A 19,665-nucleotide genomic window follows, 5' to 3' on the forward strand; every position below is an offset into this window, starting at 1 on the left:
GCGAAAGCAACTGTTTGGACACATATACACTGAAAATCCATTTTCAGTCAACTCATCAACTTCTATCTTAAGATTAAAGACTGCATTCCACACAGTGATGTAAACATATGCCACTGGAATCCACAAAGAGAACTTTGAACTTGGATTCCAGCACAGAGGAGGTGAACATTAATGTTACTCAAAAACCATATGGCTACTAAAGATTCACATATGCTGTAAAGTATTCTCCCATAGTACCAACAACAACCAAAATCCTTAAAATATTTTTGCTTTGAATATCTTCAAGCCAGGGAAAGATCAGAAAAAAACAGCATGTTCTCATGAGTATATAATTACCTTAGGTGATTGCTTGCAAATGAACACTGGCTAGAATGTGAGACTGTCAAATGATGCCAGCATCCCACAATATACACTAGGGCCAGGAATGAACAGGACTGGAGTTTAGGTGCAACACTCCTGAGGGATAAAATAAGATATCTATGCCAGGAAGTCTCTGGGTGTTTGTTTGTTTTTAAATCCAATACTGAAGCTGTGTAAATCTATTCTGGAAAGTGCACGAGATTTAGTAATTATGGGGAAACCATTGTGACACAATAGCCGAGACTTCAGACTACGAGAGATCCAGGTTCAAGTCCACACTCTTGCAGAAGCTGGAGCCAGTTTGCTACGGTGATTTTATTGAAATATTTTCTTCACCTAGCTGAGTAAAATTTCCCTTTAGATGCAACTGAAATAGCAGGCATGATCCAAGTCTCAGCATTATTACCATACAATGTGCTTGGAGGACATGAGTGGGGATGGCACCAATATGTTCATACCTACAAGGTGCAGAGAGCAGCTTAAAGTCTTCCACCTGAATGAGGATTTGATCTTGCCTCTCCCAAGTTCAACACCCAAACCTGTACCTTTATTTGCAGAAAGGCAATCTAATGGTACTTGAAGGGCTTTGTGGATACCTCCCTATCGTTCTCATGGTAGTGCTAGAGAAGTGGTTAGCTCCAATGCCTTCCCAGATGGTGGGGGTTTTTTCCCCCAATTTCCAAGTGTATGATTTCCTACAGCCCTATCTAAATATTAACTCTACTAGCAGGGTACCCATGCTTTGTTACGAAACGATGTGATCGGGTACCTTTTTGGGGAGGAAAATAAGGGGCGGGGGAAATTCTGCCTCTGCCTACCAGCATCCATCAGCGTGTGAGAGAGTTGAGGGCTGTTTGGAAACTGAAGCAGTATTTTCTGTGTGAGCAAGGAGACAGCAAGGAGCCTGGGCATGGCTTAGCTCAACTGTTCTGTACTAAAGCTGCTTGGTGCTGTGAAACTAAAACTGAAACTCCTCTCCCCTGCTTGTGTTTTGCATTTAGAACAGATTTCTTTTCAGGTGGGGAGGGGGAATAGAACTCAGCATCAGTGTGTGTTAATAATAATAATAATAATAAATGAAATAATAATGCTCTGATGGTCATTTCGAAAAATCCTTTCTTAGTGAGCACCTAGAAGCCAAGAGGAACATACATGCCAAATTTTAAGTTTGTAGGCTTTACGGTCCTGGAGATTTTGTGATGACGCATCAGTGGTATTTCGCTTTTATATATATATATTCCACACTGGAATTCACAAAGAGAACTTTGAACTTAGATTCCAGCACAGAGGAGGTGAACATTAATGTTACTCAAAAATCATATGGCTACTAAAGATTCACGTATGCTGTAAAGTATTCTCCCATAGTACCAACAACCACCAAAATCCTTAAAATATTTTTGCCTTAAAATATATTCCTCCCCACACTCCCCAGTCAATTCTGTCAATGGATGAAACCATCCAGGCAAAACCTCTGGGAACAAACTGCCTTCTTCGGGGATGTCTCTCAGCAATCTCCCACCTTCAGGTTTCCTAGAGATCTTCGCCCCCCACCCCGCACCCATGCCCGCCACCCCTCAATCCCCCCACAACCCCCTCAGGATAAACACGCTGGGCTTCCCGGCCCCACCACACACACACACACACAACCGCACTCGCTCCGCCTCTCGCCGCCTTGCAACGTGTCACTCGGAAGCCTGACGCGCGCTTCCTTTGCCTGCCTGCCTGCCTGCCTACCTTGTTCGTGGGGACGGTGCGGAGCCGCTTGAAGACAGTCACCAAATCGTGCTTGCTAGGTTCGCACATCCCTCCGCGCCCTTATTTTTTTTGGGGGTGGGGGGGTGGCTCGCTCGCTGCCGTTCCACTCCTGCCACTCCTTCCTCTGCTGCTGCTGCTGCTGCCGCTGTTGTAGCTTTCCCCGGCGCCGCCTCAGCTGCTGCCAGACCGGCGGAAACAAGAGACGGCGGCGCAGGCGCGTTTAAGCACCAGGAACGAGACGAAGCTTTCGCTCCCTCCCGCTCCCCCCCCCACGCACCGCCCAGCCCTCCAGGGGCGGGGCCCTTGGCGCGCGCAACCCACCTCGCGGAAAGAAACGAGCGACAGAGCCCCAAAGCGCGCGCAATGTGTGTCCCTGCCGCTGATTTGTCCGCCGCGGATTGGAGGGCGTCCCTCGGATGACCCCGCCCCCACTCTTCCTCCTTTCCCTCCCTTTCCCCCCCCACCACCCAGCCGCGCGTGATACCGAAGGCGTCCCGTTGCTAGGAGAGCTTGGTGAACGCAGGGAGGAGCCCCGGGAGGCGTCGTGGATGACGTCAGCTGCGCAGGGCTGGCCTTCATGGGAGGGAGGGGCCTAAGAAGATTTGATGGGGGGGGTGTTTGGTTTGAGTGCTGGCAGCGTGGTTGGACTTGGGAACTTTAAGACTTGTGGACTTCAACTCCCACAATTCCTCAGCCAACAGAGCGATTTAGGTTGGGGAAGACCAGCAGAAACCCACCTGGTTACCGGGCAACAGCTGATCTAGACAAGATCCGGAAAGAGGGGAAAAAGCCAGTCGAACTCGGCTTGGGAGGGGGCTTTGGTGCACCCCTTTGAGTAACTCTTTGTAGACTTCAGTTCAGTATTCAATACCATCATTCCAGACACTCTTCTAAGTAAATTAAACCAACTAGCGGTACCTGAACACACTTGTAAGTGGATCATGAGCTTCCTAACAGACAGGAAGCAGCAGGTGAAGCTAGGCAGAATCACATCCGATACCTGTACAATCAGCACAGGGGCCCTCCAAGGCCATGTGCTATCTCCACCTCTTCTCCCTATATACCAATGACTGCATCTCAAACGATCCATCTGTTAAAATACTGAAGTTTGCTGATGACACAACAGTGATTGGTCTCATTCGAGACAAGGATGAATCTGCATGCAGACAGGAGGTTATACAACTTGCCTCGTGGTGTAACCGGAACAATCTGGGACTGAACACACTCAAAACCGTAGAAATGGTGGTAGACTTTAGAAGAAACCCTCCCATACTACCGCCTCTTACAATACTAGACAACACAGTATCAACAGTAGAGACCTTCAAATTTCTAGGTTCTACTATATCACATGACCTAAAATGGACACCTAACATCAAAAACATCATCAAAAAAGCACAACAAAGAATGTCCTTACTGCGCCAACTCAGAAAGCTCAAACTGCCCCAGGAGCTGCTGATCCAAGTTCTATGGAGGAATTATTGAGTCTGTCATCTGCACCTCTATAACTGTCTGGTTTGGTTCTGCAACCCAACAGGACAGACACAGACTTCAGAGGATAATTAGGACTGCAGAAAAAAACAATTACTACCCACCTGCCTTCAATTGAGGACCTGTATATTGCACAAGTCAAAAAGAGGGCTGTGAAAATATTTACAGACCCCTCACATCCTGGACATAAACTGTTTCAACTCCTTCCCTCAAAACGACGCTATAGACCACTGCACACCAGAACAACTAGACACAAGAACAGTTTTTCCCCGAAAGCCATCACTGCTAAACAAATAATTACCTCAACACTGTCCAGCTATTTACAAACTGTACACTACTATTACTGTTAATCTTCTCATCACTCCTTATCACCCAGCCCCTCCCACTTGTGATTGTAGGACTGTAACTTTGTTGCTTGTAACCTTACAATTTATATTGAATGTTTCCTAGTATGATTTGATTGTTGATTGTACCCTATGACTATCATTAAGTGTTGTACGTTATGATTCTTGATTCTTAATGAATGTACCTTTTCTTTATGTATACTGAGAGTATTTACACCAAGACAAATTCCTTGTGTGTGAAATCACACTTGGCCAATAAAGTATTCTATTCTATCTATAACATCGCCCCTCTCCTCGGCCAAGAATGCCAGCAGACAGGTGGAAAAGACTGAGGGGCTCCCTGATTACTTTGAACATCCTCTGCCCTGAAGGGAACTCAGGGGTTAATCTTTTGTGGGGTTGGAACTTAAGAAGAGCAGTCCTCGATTTACAACGGTTACAGTTTGCTTAGTGACCGTTCAAAGTTACAACAGCACTGAAAAAAAGAGCTGAAGAAGCTTCTTGGATGAGAAGCAAAACGACCTCAAAGAAAAGCCAGAAACTCCAGTTGCCTCTTGAAAAAGCACCTTTGGGACAGCTCTGAAAAAAGGGACTTATAATCGTTGTTCACACTTACGACCGTTGCAGCATCTCCCATTGTCACGTGATTTACATTCGGATGCTGTGATAAACGTGTCAGTTTATCAAGTTGATAAACTGACACGTTTATCATAGCTGCAGTGTCCTGGTGTTATGTGATCCCCTTTTATGACCTTCTGACAAGCAAAGTCGATGGGGGAACCATATTCAATTAACATCTGTGTTACCCATTTAACAACGGCGGGGATTCACTTAATAAATGTGGCAAGAAGAGTGGTAAAATGGGGCGAAACTCGCTTAACAAATGTCTCACTTAGCAGCAGAAATTTTGAGCTCAATTGTGGTCATAAGTTGAAGACTTACCTGTAGAACTTATGATGTTGGCATAGGCTGGACGATGACAGTAGCAAACGACTTCTTGATTGTTATCAAGAAAGTGTTCCTGAAATCAGCAGGAGTTAAACTTACTATAGTATTGTTAACTAAAAAGAAACGGTTTCTAAATGATGTTTTAATTACTGTTCTGAACAGAAGTCAAATCACAGAATGATAAAATGAACAGTTATAATCTTTGGTTGCCAACAAACATTCATATGTACCCTATGACTATCATTAAGTGTTGTACCTTGTGATTCCTGACTATTGACGAATGTATCTTTTATGTATACTAAGAGCATATGCACCAAGACAAATTCCTTGTGTGTCCAATCACACTTGGCCAATAAAGAATTCTAATCTAATTATTTATTTATTTATATTTAGAGACTGCCAACCTCCGTCCTAGAATGACTTTCTCTCCCATCTTTATTATTTTTATGCATAGCTCAAGGCTTTACTTTTGCCAATGAGTTGCAGAGGAAATGAATATACTTTTTTTACTTTAAAGTAAGTAAACAGCTGCAAGCTTCAGTCATTCTTTAGAGAATAACTACCTTTGCTCTTGGTTAATGAAATACTGTAACATACTAACAAGCAACATACAATAAAGCTTTCCCTTCTTTTTGTTAGTTTTTATTGTTTTAAATGTGGTTTTATATTCTGTAAGCTGCCTCAAGTCTCCATCGGCGAATAGGTGGCAATATAACTTCAATAAATAAATAAGTATAAATATTTCTATACTTTGATATTTCATTCCAGAACTGCCCAGAACAACCTGTCAATGTAATACTAAACCTGTCATGTCTGTAAACCAGGGGTCCCCAAACTTGGCAACTTTAAGACTTGTGGACTTCAACTCCAGCTATGCTGGCTGGAGAATTCTGGGAGTTGAAGTCCACAAGTCTTAAAGTTGCCAAGTTTGGAGACCTCTGCTGTAACCATAACTGGGCAAAACAGTGCATGAGAGGACAACAATGTTTGAACCAAGATACTTCAAATGGACTAATTTGCAGAATGTGACCAAAATCCAGATCTGACTCCTTTGAGATTAAATTTGACAAATTTGTGGCTCATTTTAGTGTTGCTATGCTAGTACCTGGAGGTAGGTTCAGTTGCTTGATCCTACCCTAGTTCTCTGGAGGCTGGACAAACTAGCTTGTTCAGCTGCTGAAGGTAGGATAGACCGGTCTTGCTTCTGAAGGCCAAGTAGACCAATCTCACCGTCAGCTGCTGGAGTGCAGCAAGCCATGGTCAAGCCAACAGGTTGCATCCATTCTCACTGCTTTTTTGCCCTAGGTCATTCTGTTTGGGTAAGGAAATATCTTTGAAATGAACCCAACAGGTCACGGGCAGGGGTGGGCTTCAAAAATTTCAGGAATTGGTCCTCTACCCAGTTGGTGGGTGGGCGTGGCCATGGTGGGCATGGCCTAGTCGGCCTCCTGCACCACAGTGCGGGGGGGGGGGGCCTTTTCACTTTCTCAGGGCTCTGGAGGCTTCCCTTGAGCCTCCGGGAGGGCGAAAACGGCCTCCCCCGGGCTCTGGAGGCCCTCCAGAGGCCGGAAACGTGCCTGTTTCTGACCTTCCAGAGCCTCAGGGAGGCCTGTTTTTTGCCCTCCCCAAGCCTCCACATGGACCCTGTACTTACCTAGCATCCAAAATGGGCCACGTGGGGACTCCTGGGAAAGGCAGGGTGGGTGGACAGGGCCAGCCAGGGGTGGGATTTACTAGTTCGCCGAACCGGTAATTAAAACATGATAAAATTAGCTATCGTTTTACCCAAACCGTGGTGAATCGGTAACAGACCACCCCGGTTATCAGTTATATAGTATACTACTAAAACTCTCCTGTCTGAATGAAATGATGCATCATAGAGCAAAACGTTTTCAACCAAGGTACCTGAAATGGGCTAGTTTACAGAATGTGCCCAAAATCCACAGGCATATTCCCCTCTGAAAAAAAAATCGGGGCCGGCCAAAAGAGACCCCCCACCGCGCCAAGAAATCGCTGCCCAGCTCCCTTTTCCTGCCGCCCGCCCGGGCTCCGCCGCACCGCCCCGCCCGCCCCGGGCTCTGCTCGCACCGCCCGCCGCCCGCCGGCTCGCTCGCTCCGCTCAGGTATCCGGCTGGGGCTGTCAGGAGTTGCTACCGCCGGCGCGGCTCCGCGCGCTCCAGTCCGCGTTGCCTCGGGAAGGGAAAGGCAAAACCAGGAGCCGCTGCTGCCGTTGCAAAGCGCTCCGCGGCTCTTCCTTTTCGCCTTTCCTTCCTGAGGCAACGGGACTGGAGCCACGCAGAGCCGCGCCAGCGGTAGCAACTCCTGACTCGGGGCCTCCGAGGGAAGGGGAAGGAGGAGAAGAAGGGGGGGAAGGGGGGGCGATTCCCAAAAAAATCGGAATTCCGATTTTAATTGGAAGAATATCATGTCTGAATCCAGGACCCATGATCTGTAGGACTGAAATTTGGCAAATTGTATAAAACATGACAAAAATGTTATAAAATATTTTCTGTTGTCAACTCTTGATGTTTTACTGTGCTATAAAATTCAACATCGCCTACTTTCAATGCTGATACATCTCTGAATATCACCTGAATTTTAAAGAACTTTTCAAGTACATTAGAAACTCTTCCATTGTTGAATTAAGTCTGATCAAAACTGATAAGATAATGATTATGGAGTTCTGCAGGTGGAAGCCTAAACCCAAAGCATTATTTGGTCTAGATCAGGGCTGTCAAATTTGCGGTCCGCGGGCTGGATGCATCATGCGCTGACCACACCCATGGCCAGTTTAGCGAAGGGGAAAAAAATTCCCGATACGTCACATGACACCATGAGTTTGACACCCCTGATCTAGATAGATGATTAGAAAGGGTAACTGGAACTGGTGCTGAAACCAGAAGGAAAAGAAGTAATGAAATCTGGGTGGAAAAATGGACAGAAAAGATCATGGAAGGGCAAGTTGTTTCTAGATGCATCGGCTAGTCTGGAGCCTGGGAAGGAAGGGCTCCAGAAAGAGATAGATTGGGGGAAAAAAACATGGAAAAGTGATAAAGAACAATAGAAGTGAAAGAAGACTGCAAGCATATAGTATAGTATAGTATAGTATAGTATAGTATAGTATAGTATAGTATAGTATAGTATAGTATAGTATAGTATAGTATAGTATAGTATAGTATAGTATAGTATAGTATAGTATAGTATAGTATAATACTATAGGTATTAGTATTAGTATATTAGTATAGTGTCCTATCCTATCCTATCCTTAGATTTCAGCAAAGCATTGGACAAAGGAGACCACAACCTACTTCTTGGTGAGACAGAAAAATGTGGGATAGACAGCGCCACCACCAGATGGATTTGTAACTGGCTGACAAACCATAATCAACGTGTAGTTTAATATGGCCACACTTCATAAAAGATATTGACACTCTGAAAAGAGTGCAGAAAAGAGCAACAAAGATGATTAGGGGAACGGAAGCTAAGACATGAAGAATGGTTGCAGGAATGGGGTATGTTGAGTCTACATGTTCTAAGGGAATTTGTATTTAAGTGAAGGTACCTTTTCTTTTCCCACATTAGATATTGTTTGGTGCTTTACTCAGACTAGTCATGATGCATCTACTACCTTGAATAAATAGGTTTAATTTCTCTCAGGATAAATATACAAATACAATGCTTATAATGAAAATAATATAGACCTTATGTGGTACTAAAATTTCTGTTCAATTTTTTATTTTTAAAATAGCGTACTGTCAAAAATATTGTGGACTAATTCTTGACCATTTATTCAAAATTTTCCATTTCTGAACAATTATGCTGGAATACCAACATGACAGAGATCGAATACCCACTTAATATAATTAATCTTCAATATTAATAAATATGTAAATTTCCACAGACAAATGGAATAGTCAGGAAGCACTTACAGCATTTTCAGTTTCAACTATCATTTCAATTACAGTGCGATTCCCTAAAACATCATTTCTACTTATCTGTTAAGTTCTAAGTTTTCTATAAAGCAACATTTTAAACAAGTTCACAATTTTGCTGTTTAAATTGCCTGCTAATCTATAGAGCCTGACACTTCTACAGCTGATCCGCAAACCAACCACGTTTTTACAGTGTTTTACTACAACAATCTACATTGGATTAATGTTAACCTTGCATTTGGAATCACATTTTAATTAACAATTATAGATCTTCAGAATAAAACCCCAATATTATCATTTAAGGACTTAGATCACAGTATACTTTTGTTTTACTTTAGTGTGCTTTGGATGCATTTCCTGTCAAGAGTCCAAAGGTACACAATGAACTCTTAATCCCTGTGGTCCCAGTGCCAATTACAATAAGGAGTTCTGCTATAACAAAGGGAGGACAAACTCATATTCTTGCAAGAGTGGATGTGAGAGAGTTCATGCAGACGTTTGGGGGTAGGCACTGATGGAATGATAAGTACAGGTGATTATAATATAATATGGAAGGGGAAACTGAGTTTTTATACCTTAAGAGGAAAGCTATATTCACAGTATACAGGATGGGGCACAGCTAAGCCTTCTATCTTATACCTGTGTGTATGTATGAAACATAGCAAATTTAAATATGCCTGCATTTTAAGTTGCTTGGCTTACTTTAAAAGCTGCTGTTAACTTTCCACTGAAGTTAATACAACATTGATATTCTGGTGTCAGATTCAATCTGAAATCTAATGCATATACAATAGATTTTCTAATTAACACATGCTCCTTAATTTTAATATCAAATTATATATACATATAGACAACTTAAAGAGCATATCAGTAAAAAGGCAGTATGTTTTAAGTCTCTGGCTTGAAAAAATAAACCTTACGTTTAAACTTTCCAAATCACATAAAATCATTAATTTACAGATTGCAAATTTTATAATTTCATATTGTTTTTATAATGACATTCTTCAAATATGGGGAAATCTTTAAAATGTACATGATGTTGTCCTTTAGGAAATTGAGATTTCAAGTGTCAAAATAATATTCACCAAGAAAAACGAATCCTTAATATTTGCAGATAATTCTACTGGAATTGTTACAATAGATATTGTAGTATATATGGCATTTTACACTATTAAGCCATGCTGACAGCATGAAAAAAAAGAGTACAGGATTGAGAGGACAATACTTCTGAATCATTATTTATGTAACAGCTAATGAAGTAGTAAACCATGCATGAAAAATGAATTGCTACATAACTTTTAAAAATGCATTTTTTCACAGATTACTAACAAATGCAGCGTTGCAGTTAAAAAACTAAATTACAGATTACAAAGATCAAGTCATTACTGATTGAACAAAACTGGTCTTAAGGTAACATCCAAAAATAAAGGAAACGAGGCACTGATTTAGCAAATTTTGGAGCAAAATAAAAACAGTCATCATAAAATAGGATAAAAATGAATGCTGTCATTTTCTTGCTGACTTTCTGCTATCTTTAAGATGCCAACCTTTTCCTAGGTTTCAGCCTGAAGCATTGGAGATTGCTGAAGGAACAGAGGAACCAATCAATTTAATTGCATTAAAAGATATATAGATAGATCAATAGCTATATTTCAGTTCCTCTTATAATGAACCACAGGCATCATGTTGACTGATTGTTATTATATCACGTTCAGAATTATTTGTCACTGGATTGGTTCTACATAATTTGCAGGATACAGCCCAACTTTTCCATTGTCCAGACGACCTTTGCACCATCCTTGTTCATCTTCATCTTCTATTTTAGTTAGCTCTTCGCCTAGGGGAGAGAAAAAAAGTAATCTGATAACCCATCTATACCAGAATGGGAATAAATGCTGCCTTTCTACAGCAGTTACGGTCTTCACTATTTCTACTAGTAAATTATAAGAAAATTACACTGATCTCTTACTTTCCACAAGCTCCAGGGGGAATCAAGAACCAGATTAACAAGTTGAAAAAAACCTCAAACCCAAATGATAATTGGGTTGTCAATTAACCACAACTGACATTAATAGCACCTGGGAGGGGACATTTACAATGATTTTACAATAGAGTCATTCCTCGGCTGATATTTAAAAACCATATCACCCACTTTTTAATCTGCTTTTTTAAAAATAAATCTTCCTTATTAGAAGTATCCCAGGTTGTTTTTGGGTAGGGTTAGGGAGTTGTGCCTTTGAGTCATTATTGACCCCTGGCAATTGCCTGGATAAATCAAAAAAAGACCAGGGCAAATTATTCCTGAAATTCTTGCCAAGAAAATTTTAGGGACTAGTCTAGGTAGTCCCCATGAGTCAAGGCTGGCTTGAAGCCAATAGTAGTACAATAGTAATTATTCATATTCATTTTTTACAAATTATATTGCCATATTACTTTTTACAGCCACAACAATTATCATATGACAAATGTATACACTGCTCTCTCCATTTTTTAAAGAACCTCAAAAATTCCAAAATGCAAACAGACAAGCACCTGCTACATAACACCCCAGACTTAACAACTGTCGATAAGAAAGACCCCCAAAAAAGTTTGATAGTGGACCTTGCAGTACCTGAAGACAGCAGAATAGGAGAGAAAGAACTGGAAAAGATAACAAAATACAATGACCTGGAAATAGAAGTCGATCTAATGTGGCAAAAGAAAGCAAAGATGGTACCAAAGATGATGCCTTGGGCATGATTTTAAAACATCTGGAGATCCATTTGTACATCACCAACCCTGACAAAATCTCCATCAATCGCTTGCAAAAGTCAGCTTTACTTGGAGCAATTTACACCCTGCAACGATACCTCTAACACCCATCAAACAACACTGCTTATTCCAGGTTGTTGGAAAGGATTCTATAGGTGAATAAAAATGCCAAATTCAGTTTAAATATTTGGCTTACTGCGCAACCAGTCATCATAACAATACTACTATATTTATTTTTACAGATACAGGAATTCCCATATGATATGTGTACACATTCCATGTGTACCTGCGAACCTCCTACAAATTTGAGTGGGAAGCACCCCAAACGTTCCAAAATGCCAACACACCATAGATCTGGAGTTTCTTGCAATTGCTATGGTAGAAAAATATTTCATATGCCCAGACAGGACCTACCAATCTTAAAGCTCAATTCATCATGTTCTTGGCCTTCATAATCATAGAGGGCTCGTACTCTCACTTCCATTGTAGGGGAAACATCTTCATCAAATGGATTAGATTCTCCTTGGCCATCATTGGATGAAAATGGATTGTTGGTTTCTTCATCGGACCATTCAGTCCCCAAACTCTGGTTTTTCTCATAGCTGCTAACACTAAATACAAAGAATAAATTATTTTAGCTTGATTTAGCTGAACTATTGGGCAAGACCTGTACATATGCCACTATTGCGGCCAACAAGGGCTCCTATGAGATGTTTTGTTATGTCAAACAACCAGAGAAAAGTCAGTAATAACAGTGCACTGAGAAGCATATAGAGTATGTGTATAAGCTATGAACCAGCAGTTCAGCATCAACACTAGAAAGATAATTTGGTTAAGGAAAATGTTATATGATAAAAGAGAGTTTCCTAAAGGAACATATCCGAATGAATACAGCCAGTGATAAAATTCCAGCAATGGTTTCAAAGCACACTACCAAAGATCATGTCGGTGGAATCAGTGAAGAAAAACCAATCCAAAAATAAAATAGGAATAGAGCACTGGTGTAGGTTAGTCAAGTCTGCAAAAGGTATGTAACCTCTGAGCGAGAACTTCATGCACACAATGGTTTTGAAGAAACCCAGAGTTGGAAACCCTGGATAGAGAAGTGTAAGCAAGAAAAAACAAGTTGAGAACAGTCTTTCACCAACTTTTTGATTTTATTGTCCTCCTTTTCACTGACAGTACTTCCAGAATCTTCTTCATCTTCAAAGGGATTGTAACTTGACTGTATTGACTGCACTGTGTTACTCGGGACACTAACGTTGCTATTTGGGAGAAAAAAAGGGTTAAGGTGACCCTATCGTTTCATGGAGCCAACATATATAGAACAGGTAATAGCAGAAATATAAGTTCGTTTGTTTCTTGTATTTTATTGTTTGAAAAATCTTTAAAGAGAAAAGCTGAACCTTCCAACTCAGCATGTCTCCATCTTCCTTCTAAGATGGACGTTTTTAATTCATTTCTCTTCAGAAACAGTTTTTCTCAGTTACAACAGCTTATTAAAAAGTAAATCAAATCCAGCTTAAACATTGGAAGACAGTGAACAATGAACTGTAATATCTAATATAAAAATAAATCTGGTAAGCAATATAAATGGAGAGGTGCTTCAGACTTTATGGGTATATTACCAGCAACCAGAAAAGGCCCATTCCTCAGGCCTTATCATTTATAATATAAAAATGGAGCCCAACTACTTGGCTAATTTCATGCCAAGAAGCACTGTTACTAAATTTAGCACTATGATAATATCTTTTGGATCTTTTGAAAACAAGTATTTGAAAGCATTTCAGTGGCCTCATGATGCAGGGCTCATTTTGCAAAGTGATTTAACCCGTCTTAACTCCTGAGGAAAGCGGCAGTGTATCTCCAAGGAAGCATGAAGTTAAGAGAGAAAAGCATTTGGTAGTTCAATGCCTATCATAATACAATTAGAATCATAAGACTGGAAGGAACCTTGGAGGTCTTCTAGTGTCCAACTTCCCTACCCCTGTCTTAAGCAGAACAGACTACAACAGGGGTCTCCTGCTTAAGACAGGTGGTAACTTTCTTTTAAGACTTGTGGACTTCAACTCCCAGACTTCCAGCGAAACTGGCTGAGGAATTTTGGGAGTTGAAGTTCACAAGTCTTAAAAGTTGCCATAAAGAATATGTCCTACATTTGTATATTAAACAGTCCCATTCAAGTCAAAAATTGATTTCCCCACAACTCCCCACAACTGAAAAACCAGTAGGCCAGGGATGGGGAACCTTTTATGGCTCACTCAGGAATTCTGGGAGTTGAAGTCCATAAGTGATAAAAGAGCCAAGTTTCCCTACCCCTGGCCTAAGGTAAGAGACCTCATACCAGAGGTCTCCAAACTTGGCAACTTTAAGACTTGTGGACTTCAACTCCCAGAATTCTCCAGTCAGCTATGCTGCCTTATACCATTCTGGACAAATAGTTGTCCAATCTTTTCTTGAAAACCTCCAGCGATGGAGCAGCCATGACTCCAGGAGGCAAGCTATGCCATTGGTTAATTACTGTCAGGAAATTTCTCCTTAGTTGCAGGTAGGATCTCTCTTTAACGAGCTTCCAACCTTTGCTTCTTATCATAAAGGAATAAAATGAAATTGAAGAAACCACGTTTAAATGAGACTTTTATATGAAAGAAACACTGCTTGTTAAATACGTTGTTCATATACCGGGATATTTTTCAATATACTTGAATATATGCTGATGTACTAAAGGACAGCACAAAACCACAAGTCATTTGTGAGCATTAACAAAACTTTGAGGTTTTACATTGTACAAGGCATTTATATCAGAAACACATTGTTATGAAAGTTAAGCAAGCACATAAACTTTATTGAGCTACACATTAAGTAGAAACAAGTTATTCCCCAGAGATATTGGTAAATTATGCTTAGCCAGCCCCCTAAACCCTAACATTTTAAGTGAGATATTCCTGACACAACGTCTCTATATTGGCAATATCTGGAATAATATCAGAAATACGTGGTTGCACTTATGACTGCAGGGCAGTCCCTCACAGAAAAGCGATTTAGGACCCATTCCCAAGCACAAGAGATGGCAATTGTTCCTTAATATTAATGCAGTACAGGTAGTCCTCAACTTACGACCACAATTGAGCCCAACGTTTCCATTGTTAAGTGAGACATTTGTTGAGTTTTGCCCCGTTCTATGACCTTTTTTTGCCACCGTTGTTCAGTGAATCATTGCAGTTGGTAAGTTAGTAACATGGTTGTTAAGTGAATGTGGCTTCCCCAGACAACCACTTCCCCTTCGCTAATCACATGACCCCGGGACACTGCAACCGTAATAAATATGAACCAGATGCCAAGCATCTGAATTTTGATCACATGGAGAGTCCATAGAGAAGCTGCAAAGGTCCTTGGTGTGGAAAACGGTCATAAGTCACTTTTTCTCATGCCATTGTAACTTTGAATGGTCACTAAACGAATTGTTGTAAGTCAAGGACTACCTGCATTAAACCCTCAGTTCTATTTATTAATATATGTATGCACTGACTAATAGTCCTTTCGAATTCATGAAGCTAGATACAGTGGAACCTCTGCAGAACATTAGAACGAACCATAATTCGTTCCATAACTTTGGCAATTTCTTCGTCTTCTAATGTTTCGTCTTCAGGAATTTCTGGGTCAGGGGTCGTGTTTGATCGCCACCCGAGTGTGCGTTCATGGCCAGATTCAAAAATGTTGTGAAGTTTTTTGGTCGGAACCCAAATTGGTCGTGGTCAAACGCGTTCATGACCAGAAGTCCTACTGTAATTGAAAGTAGATCTATTCCTTATTTATGAAATGTTAATGAAAGGAAACCAAAAACATATTGAAAAAGAAGAGGGAGAGAGAGAGGGGAGGGAGGGAGGGAGGGAAAGGAGAGAGGAGAAGAGAGAGAGGGGAGAGGAAAGAGAGGGGGAGGGAGGAAGAGGGGAAGAGAGGGGAGGGGAGGGAGAGGGAGGGAGGGAGAGAGGAGGGGGGAGAGAGGGGGGAGGGAGGGGAGGGAGGGAGGGAGAAAGGGAGGAGAGGGGAGAGGGGGGAGGGGAGGAGGGGAGGAGAGGGGGAGAGAGGGAGGGAGAAAGGAGGGAGGGGAGGGAGGGAGGGAGAGAGGGAGGGAGGGAGGGAGAAAGGGGGAGAGGGAGGGAGAGAAAGGGAGGGAGAGGGAGAGGAAGGGAGGGAGGGAGAGAAAGGGAGGGAGAGGGAGAGGGAGGGAGGGAGAAAGGGAGGAGAAAGGGGAGAGAGGGAGAGAGGAGGGAGGGAGGAGAGAGGGGAGAGAGGGGAGAGAGAGAGGAAGGGAGGGAGGGAGAGGGAGAGGGGGAGAGGGAGAGGGAGGGAGGGGAGGGGAGGGAGAGGGAGGGAGGGAGAGAGGGGGAGGGAGGGAGGGGGGGAGAGGAAGGGAGGGAGGGAGAGCGGGGCGAGAGAGCAAGAGCGTGTTAGGAGCTCGGAAAGAATTCTTGCAAAGGTCTTTCTTGGCAGCTTAGCTTTCTATACACTAAGCTTTCTTCAGGGAAAGAAAAACTAGTGTAGTACTGTAGTACAACAGTTTGTTTCAGGACTATTCAAAGTTGCAATGGCACTGAAAAATGGGACTTATGATAGTTTTTCATAGTTACAACATTTGCAGCATCCTCGTGACCATGCAGCCGAAACTCAGATGCTTGGCAACTGGTTCCTATTTATGACGGTTGCAGTGTCATAGAGGGAGTCATACGATCACGTTTTACAACCTGCTGACAAGCAAAGGGGTCCTTTGGGAAGCCGGATTCACTGAACAACCAAGTTACTAACTTATCAACGGCAGCGATTCACTTAACTGTGGCAAGACATGTGCAATTTTTTGGGGGGGGGGGTTTTTTTTTTTTTTTTTTTGGTTTTTTTTTAATTTTTTTTCTCAGAGTTACTATGTTACTCTGGTAACTCTGCTGTTAACCCCGCTCCTAACCACAATTGTAATTTTAAAAGTGTTTACATTGGGAATTAAATTGGGAATTCCCAAACTGGCTTTACAGTAAAGAGACTTTACACGCTCTTCCATTTACGTATTTATTTATTTTGCTTGGGCATACAGTGGCACATGAGAATGATGGCCCCTGAATTTCCCCTACAGAAGTCTTATCATTTTGCACAGATGGACATAATATTAGAACAAATAATAATTAATGTAGAAGAACTCAAGCATTCCAAAAAAAAAAGTTGAATCGGGGGCTACAAAGCTCTGTTTGGCAAGATATAGTGCACAACTGTTCATCCACCACTCATTTGGCAGAGTATACAAACCATTTTCCTTTGTTAGAGTTGGACCCCATTATAGCTGCTGTCTCTTTTGTGCATTCTTGGCTACAAATCATACTTGCACTATCGCCACCAAGTTTAACACAAGGATGTCCATGTAATCTTAAGATTATTTCTCATTTTTCCTTGAGATAGTGGAACTTAAAGCCCAAATTCTTCCAACTGATCTATTTCTGAAATATTCCAAATATTTGCACACCCCAATTTGAAGCTTGAGTAAAAAATTTTTTTAAAAATATCATTTACCTGCTATTTTTTTGCGGCGATTGCTGATCTCCTGTTTGGTTAATATTGGTCAAAGTCACACCATCTGTTGCCTTTTTTTTCTCCCTTCTACTTAGAGAACGGTTCAAATCAGCTGACCAGTCCTATTACAAAGAACCACAAATATGTTTGAAGAAATTGGCAACCAGAAAACATCAGCCACCTTGGCTTGGAAGTGTTATATCTAAATACAATAAGATCTACAAAGCTAGGATAAAATCCCTTCTTAATTCCAGTCCTGCTTTTAATTAAAGATGAATGTCCTCTATTGCGAGAGGTCCTAAAGAGAAGTAACTTATTAACATTACAACGCAACAAAATGAGTTTGAAATATTTTGCTTGGGTCAAAATTACATCCACCCTGTAGGAAAGATCCTGTTTGCTAGGATGATCACCAATGAAAGAGGTAACATATTTTGCCTCTTTAAGCAGTAGTTCAATTTAAGTACTCATCTGAATTGTGCCTATTTTCAGTTTCCAAATTTCTAGCCTACTGAAATTCATGGTTTGTCAATTGAGACACATTATATTAAGGATCCTTTTGATGGCTTAGAACAGGGATGTCAAACTCAAGGCCCGCAGGCCAGATCTGAGCCACGGGGTGCTTAAATCTGGCCCACGGTACCTCTGGCAGCCAAAATGGGGCAGGGGGTCACACATGCCCCCCCCCGTGCCCCGTTGTCAGCCTGGATGGCCTCCTGTAGCATTTTGCCAGAAAAAATGGGGGGGGGCTCACCCATGCTGTGCCCAGCTTTGGCCGGCAGAGTGCTGTAGAAGGGCATCCAGGCCAAAAATGGGGCATGGAGTGGTCGCACATGGTCCCCTGCACCCTGTTTTGGCCAGAAAAGTGCTGCAGGAAGCCGGTCGGCCCATCTCCCCCCCACTGGCCGGCCCACGGAGAGGAACTACAATGCTGATCTGGCCCTCAAAGAAATACAGTTTGACACCTCTGGTTTAGAATAACAAATGAACGCACTATTTTGCCCCAATGTTTTTCTACATTTCTTTCATATTACCTTAACCCCCATCCTGTACTTCAAATTTTCTCATACAAAACATGAAAGGAAGAGTATTCCCTTAACACACCTGGTATGCACTGAATTATATAAGCAGAACCAAGGACTCAAGTTTTAAAATGAAACTGGCATTTCGTATAATTTGCTGTATAACTCTGGCATTTCGTATAATTTAAGATTAGGCATATAAAATGTTTATCTACACATCCTTTGACCTGACATGCCTGTACCACAGCTTCTTCTTCAAAGAGCTGTTTCAAACGATACTGGCAGAAGAGTTAGTTCCCATCTGTTTCCTTTGGGGGTAGATGGCTGGTTTTGGTCTTTAATGTCTTAATCATAAGCCAATCTTATGATTTTGAAAGCCTGCATCTAAACTTAAATAAGTAACTGTATATGAAATATACCATAACAGAAGGAAGTTGAAAAAAAGGGCCTAAAATTGAATGTGATGCAATGGGTTTTGATGATGATTTATGAAATTTAAATAATAAAATTAAAATATTGTTCTACATAAAGTTAACACTTACTTCATCCTTGTTGCATGAAAAGCAAATAAAATGATTGTTAGAAAAAAATGATATTTTATTGTAAGTCATTTTAAAACTTTTGTTTGTTTTTACAAAAGCTTGCTGTTTATGACATTTGAAATAAATGGCAAAATGCAAAGTACAACAGGTGAGATTAAAAGCTATGTCATCCCACTTGTAACAAATACAACAGTATATTAATACTTCACAATTAGATGGCACACAAAACACAATTATTTATTTACAATGTATCCTATGCCTACTAATTAGAATTAAAAATATGCTTGATTTTATCATTAATCAACAATTAACACGATACTCAATTTCTTTTGCATATTATTTTACCAATATCCTCTGCTCAAGTGTATTTCCTCAATCAAATTCTAGATCATTTCATAGATTTGCTGTAACGTCCACATAATTTAAGACTGTAGACTAATTTTATTGATGCCACCAAACAGATTACACTAGGAAAAATACTATATTTACCTGTCAAAATGCTCCAGGTTAAGACAACCTTCTCGCCCCCAAAACCAGCATTAGACAAACAAACCGTTAAAAATACACAAATATCTTGTTCTGTATACCCTGGGTGATTCTTTCTGCTCTCCAAAATAAACTTGTGCTTATAGTATATAAAATAATACATGTAAAGTATCATTCATATCAATTTTGAATCCTGGGAACTTCAAGGCTAAATTTTGTTTTATGCATTTAGGTATTTTAGATTTGTTGAGGCCACTCAATTCCAAAACGAATCTGGGCACACGTTACTATACATTGTATCTACTATAGGTATGTAGTCCTCTGCTTATGATGCCAATAGGAACTGGAATCACTGTCACTAAGCAACGCTGTCATAAAATGCAACACCATGTGATTGCATTGCTCACAGTGATGATCTTCTCCAATTCTATGACTCTGTCTCCGCTGCCACCTGCTGTGATATTTTTTTTATTTCCAAACC

At 41.2% G+C, this 19,665-nt stretch overlaps 2 protein-coding genes across 11 annotated transcripts in view; both read right to left on the reverse strand.

The window, feature by feature from the left end:
* ARFGAP3 (ARF GTPase activating protein 3) overlaps positions 1-2,288 on the reverse strand; it is a 33,410-nt gene extending 31,122 nt beyond the window's left edge. For all 3 annotated transcript variants that reach the window (XM_026677627.2, XM_087969454.1, XM_026677626.2), the window contains exon 1: positions 2,095-2,288. In XM_026677627.2, coding sequence (XP_026533412.1) covers positions 2,095-2,163 — 69 coding nt within the window. In that variant the 5' untranslated portion in view covers positions 2,164-2,288. The remainder of the gene's footprint in view (positions 1-2,094) is intronic.
* A 6,325-nt stretch (positions 2,289-8,613) lies between these two features.
* The window catches only part of PACSIN2 (protein kinase C and casein kinase substrate in neurons 2), a 46,968-nt gene continuing 35,916 nt past the window's right edge, over positions 8,614-19,665 (reverse strand). For 4 of the 8 annotated variants that reach the window (XM_087969458.1, XM_087969456.1, XM_087969455.1 and 1 more), the window contains 4 exons: positions 17,135-17,256; positions 12,727-12,843; positions 11,993-12,189; positions 8,614-10,664 (listed from right to left, as the gene is read on the reverse strand). In XM_087969458.1, the coding sequence (XP_087825584.1) occupies positions 10,552-10,664; positions 11,993-12,189; positions 12,727-12,843; positions 17,135-17,256 (549 nt within the window). In that variant the 3' untranslated portion in view covers positions 8,614-10,551. The remainder of the gene's footprint in view (positions 10,665-11,992; positions 12,190-12,726; positions 12,844-17,134; positions 17,257-19,665) is intronic. The other 4 variants (XM_087969462.1, XM_087969459.1, XM_087969460.1 and 1 more) reach the window with 1 other exon arrangement.

Source organism: Notechis scutatus, chromosome 6 (genome assembly GCF_049901735.1).
Source record: "Notechis scutatus isolate UNSWTSFEM ecotype Mainland chromosome 6, rNotScu1.2, whole genome shotgun sequence".
NCBI lineage: Eukaryota > Metazoa > Chordata > Lepidosauria > Squamata > Elapidae > Notechis > Notechis scutatus.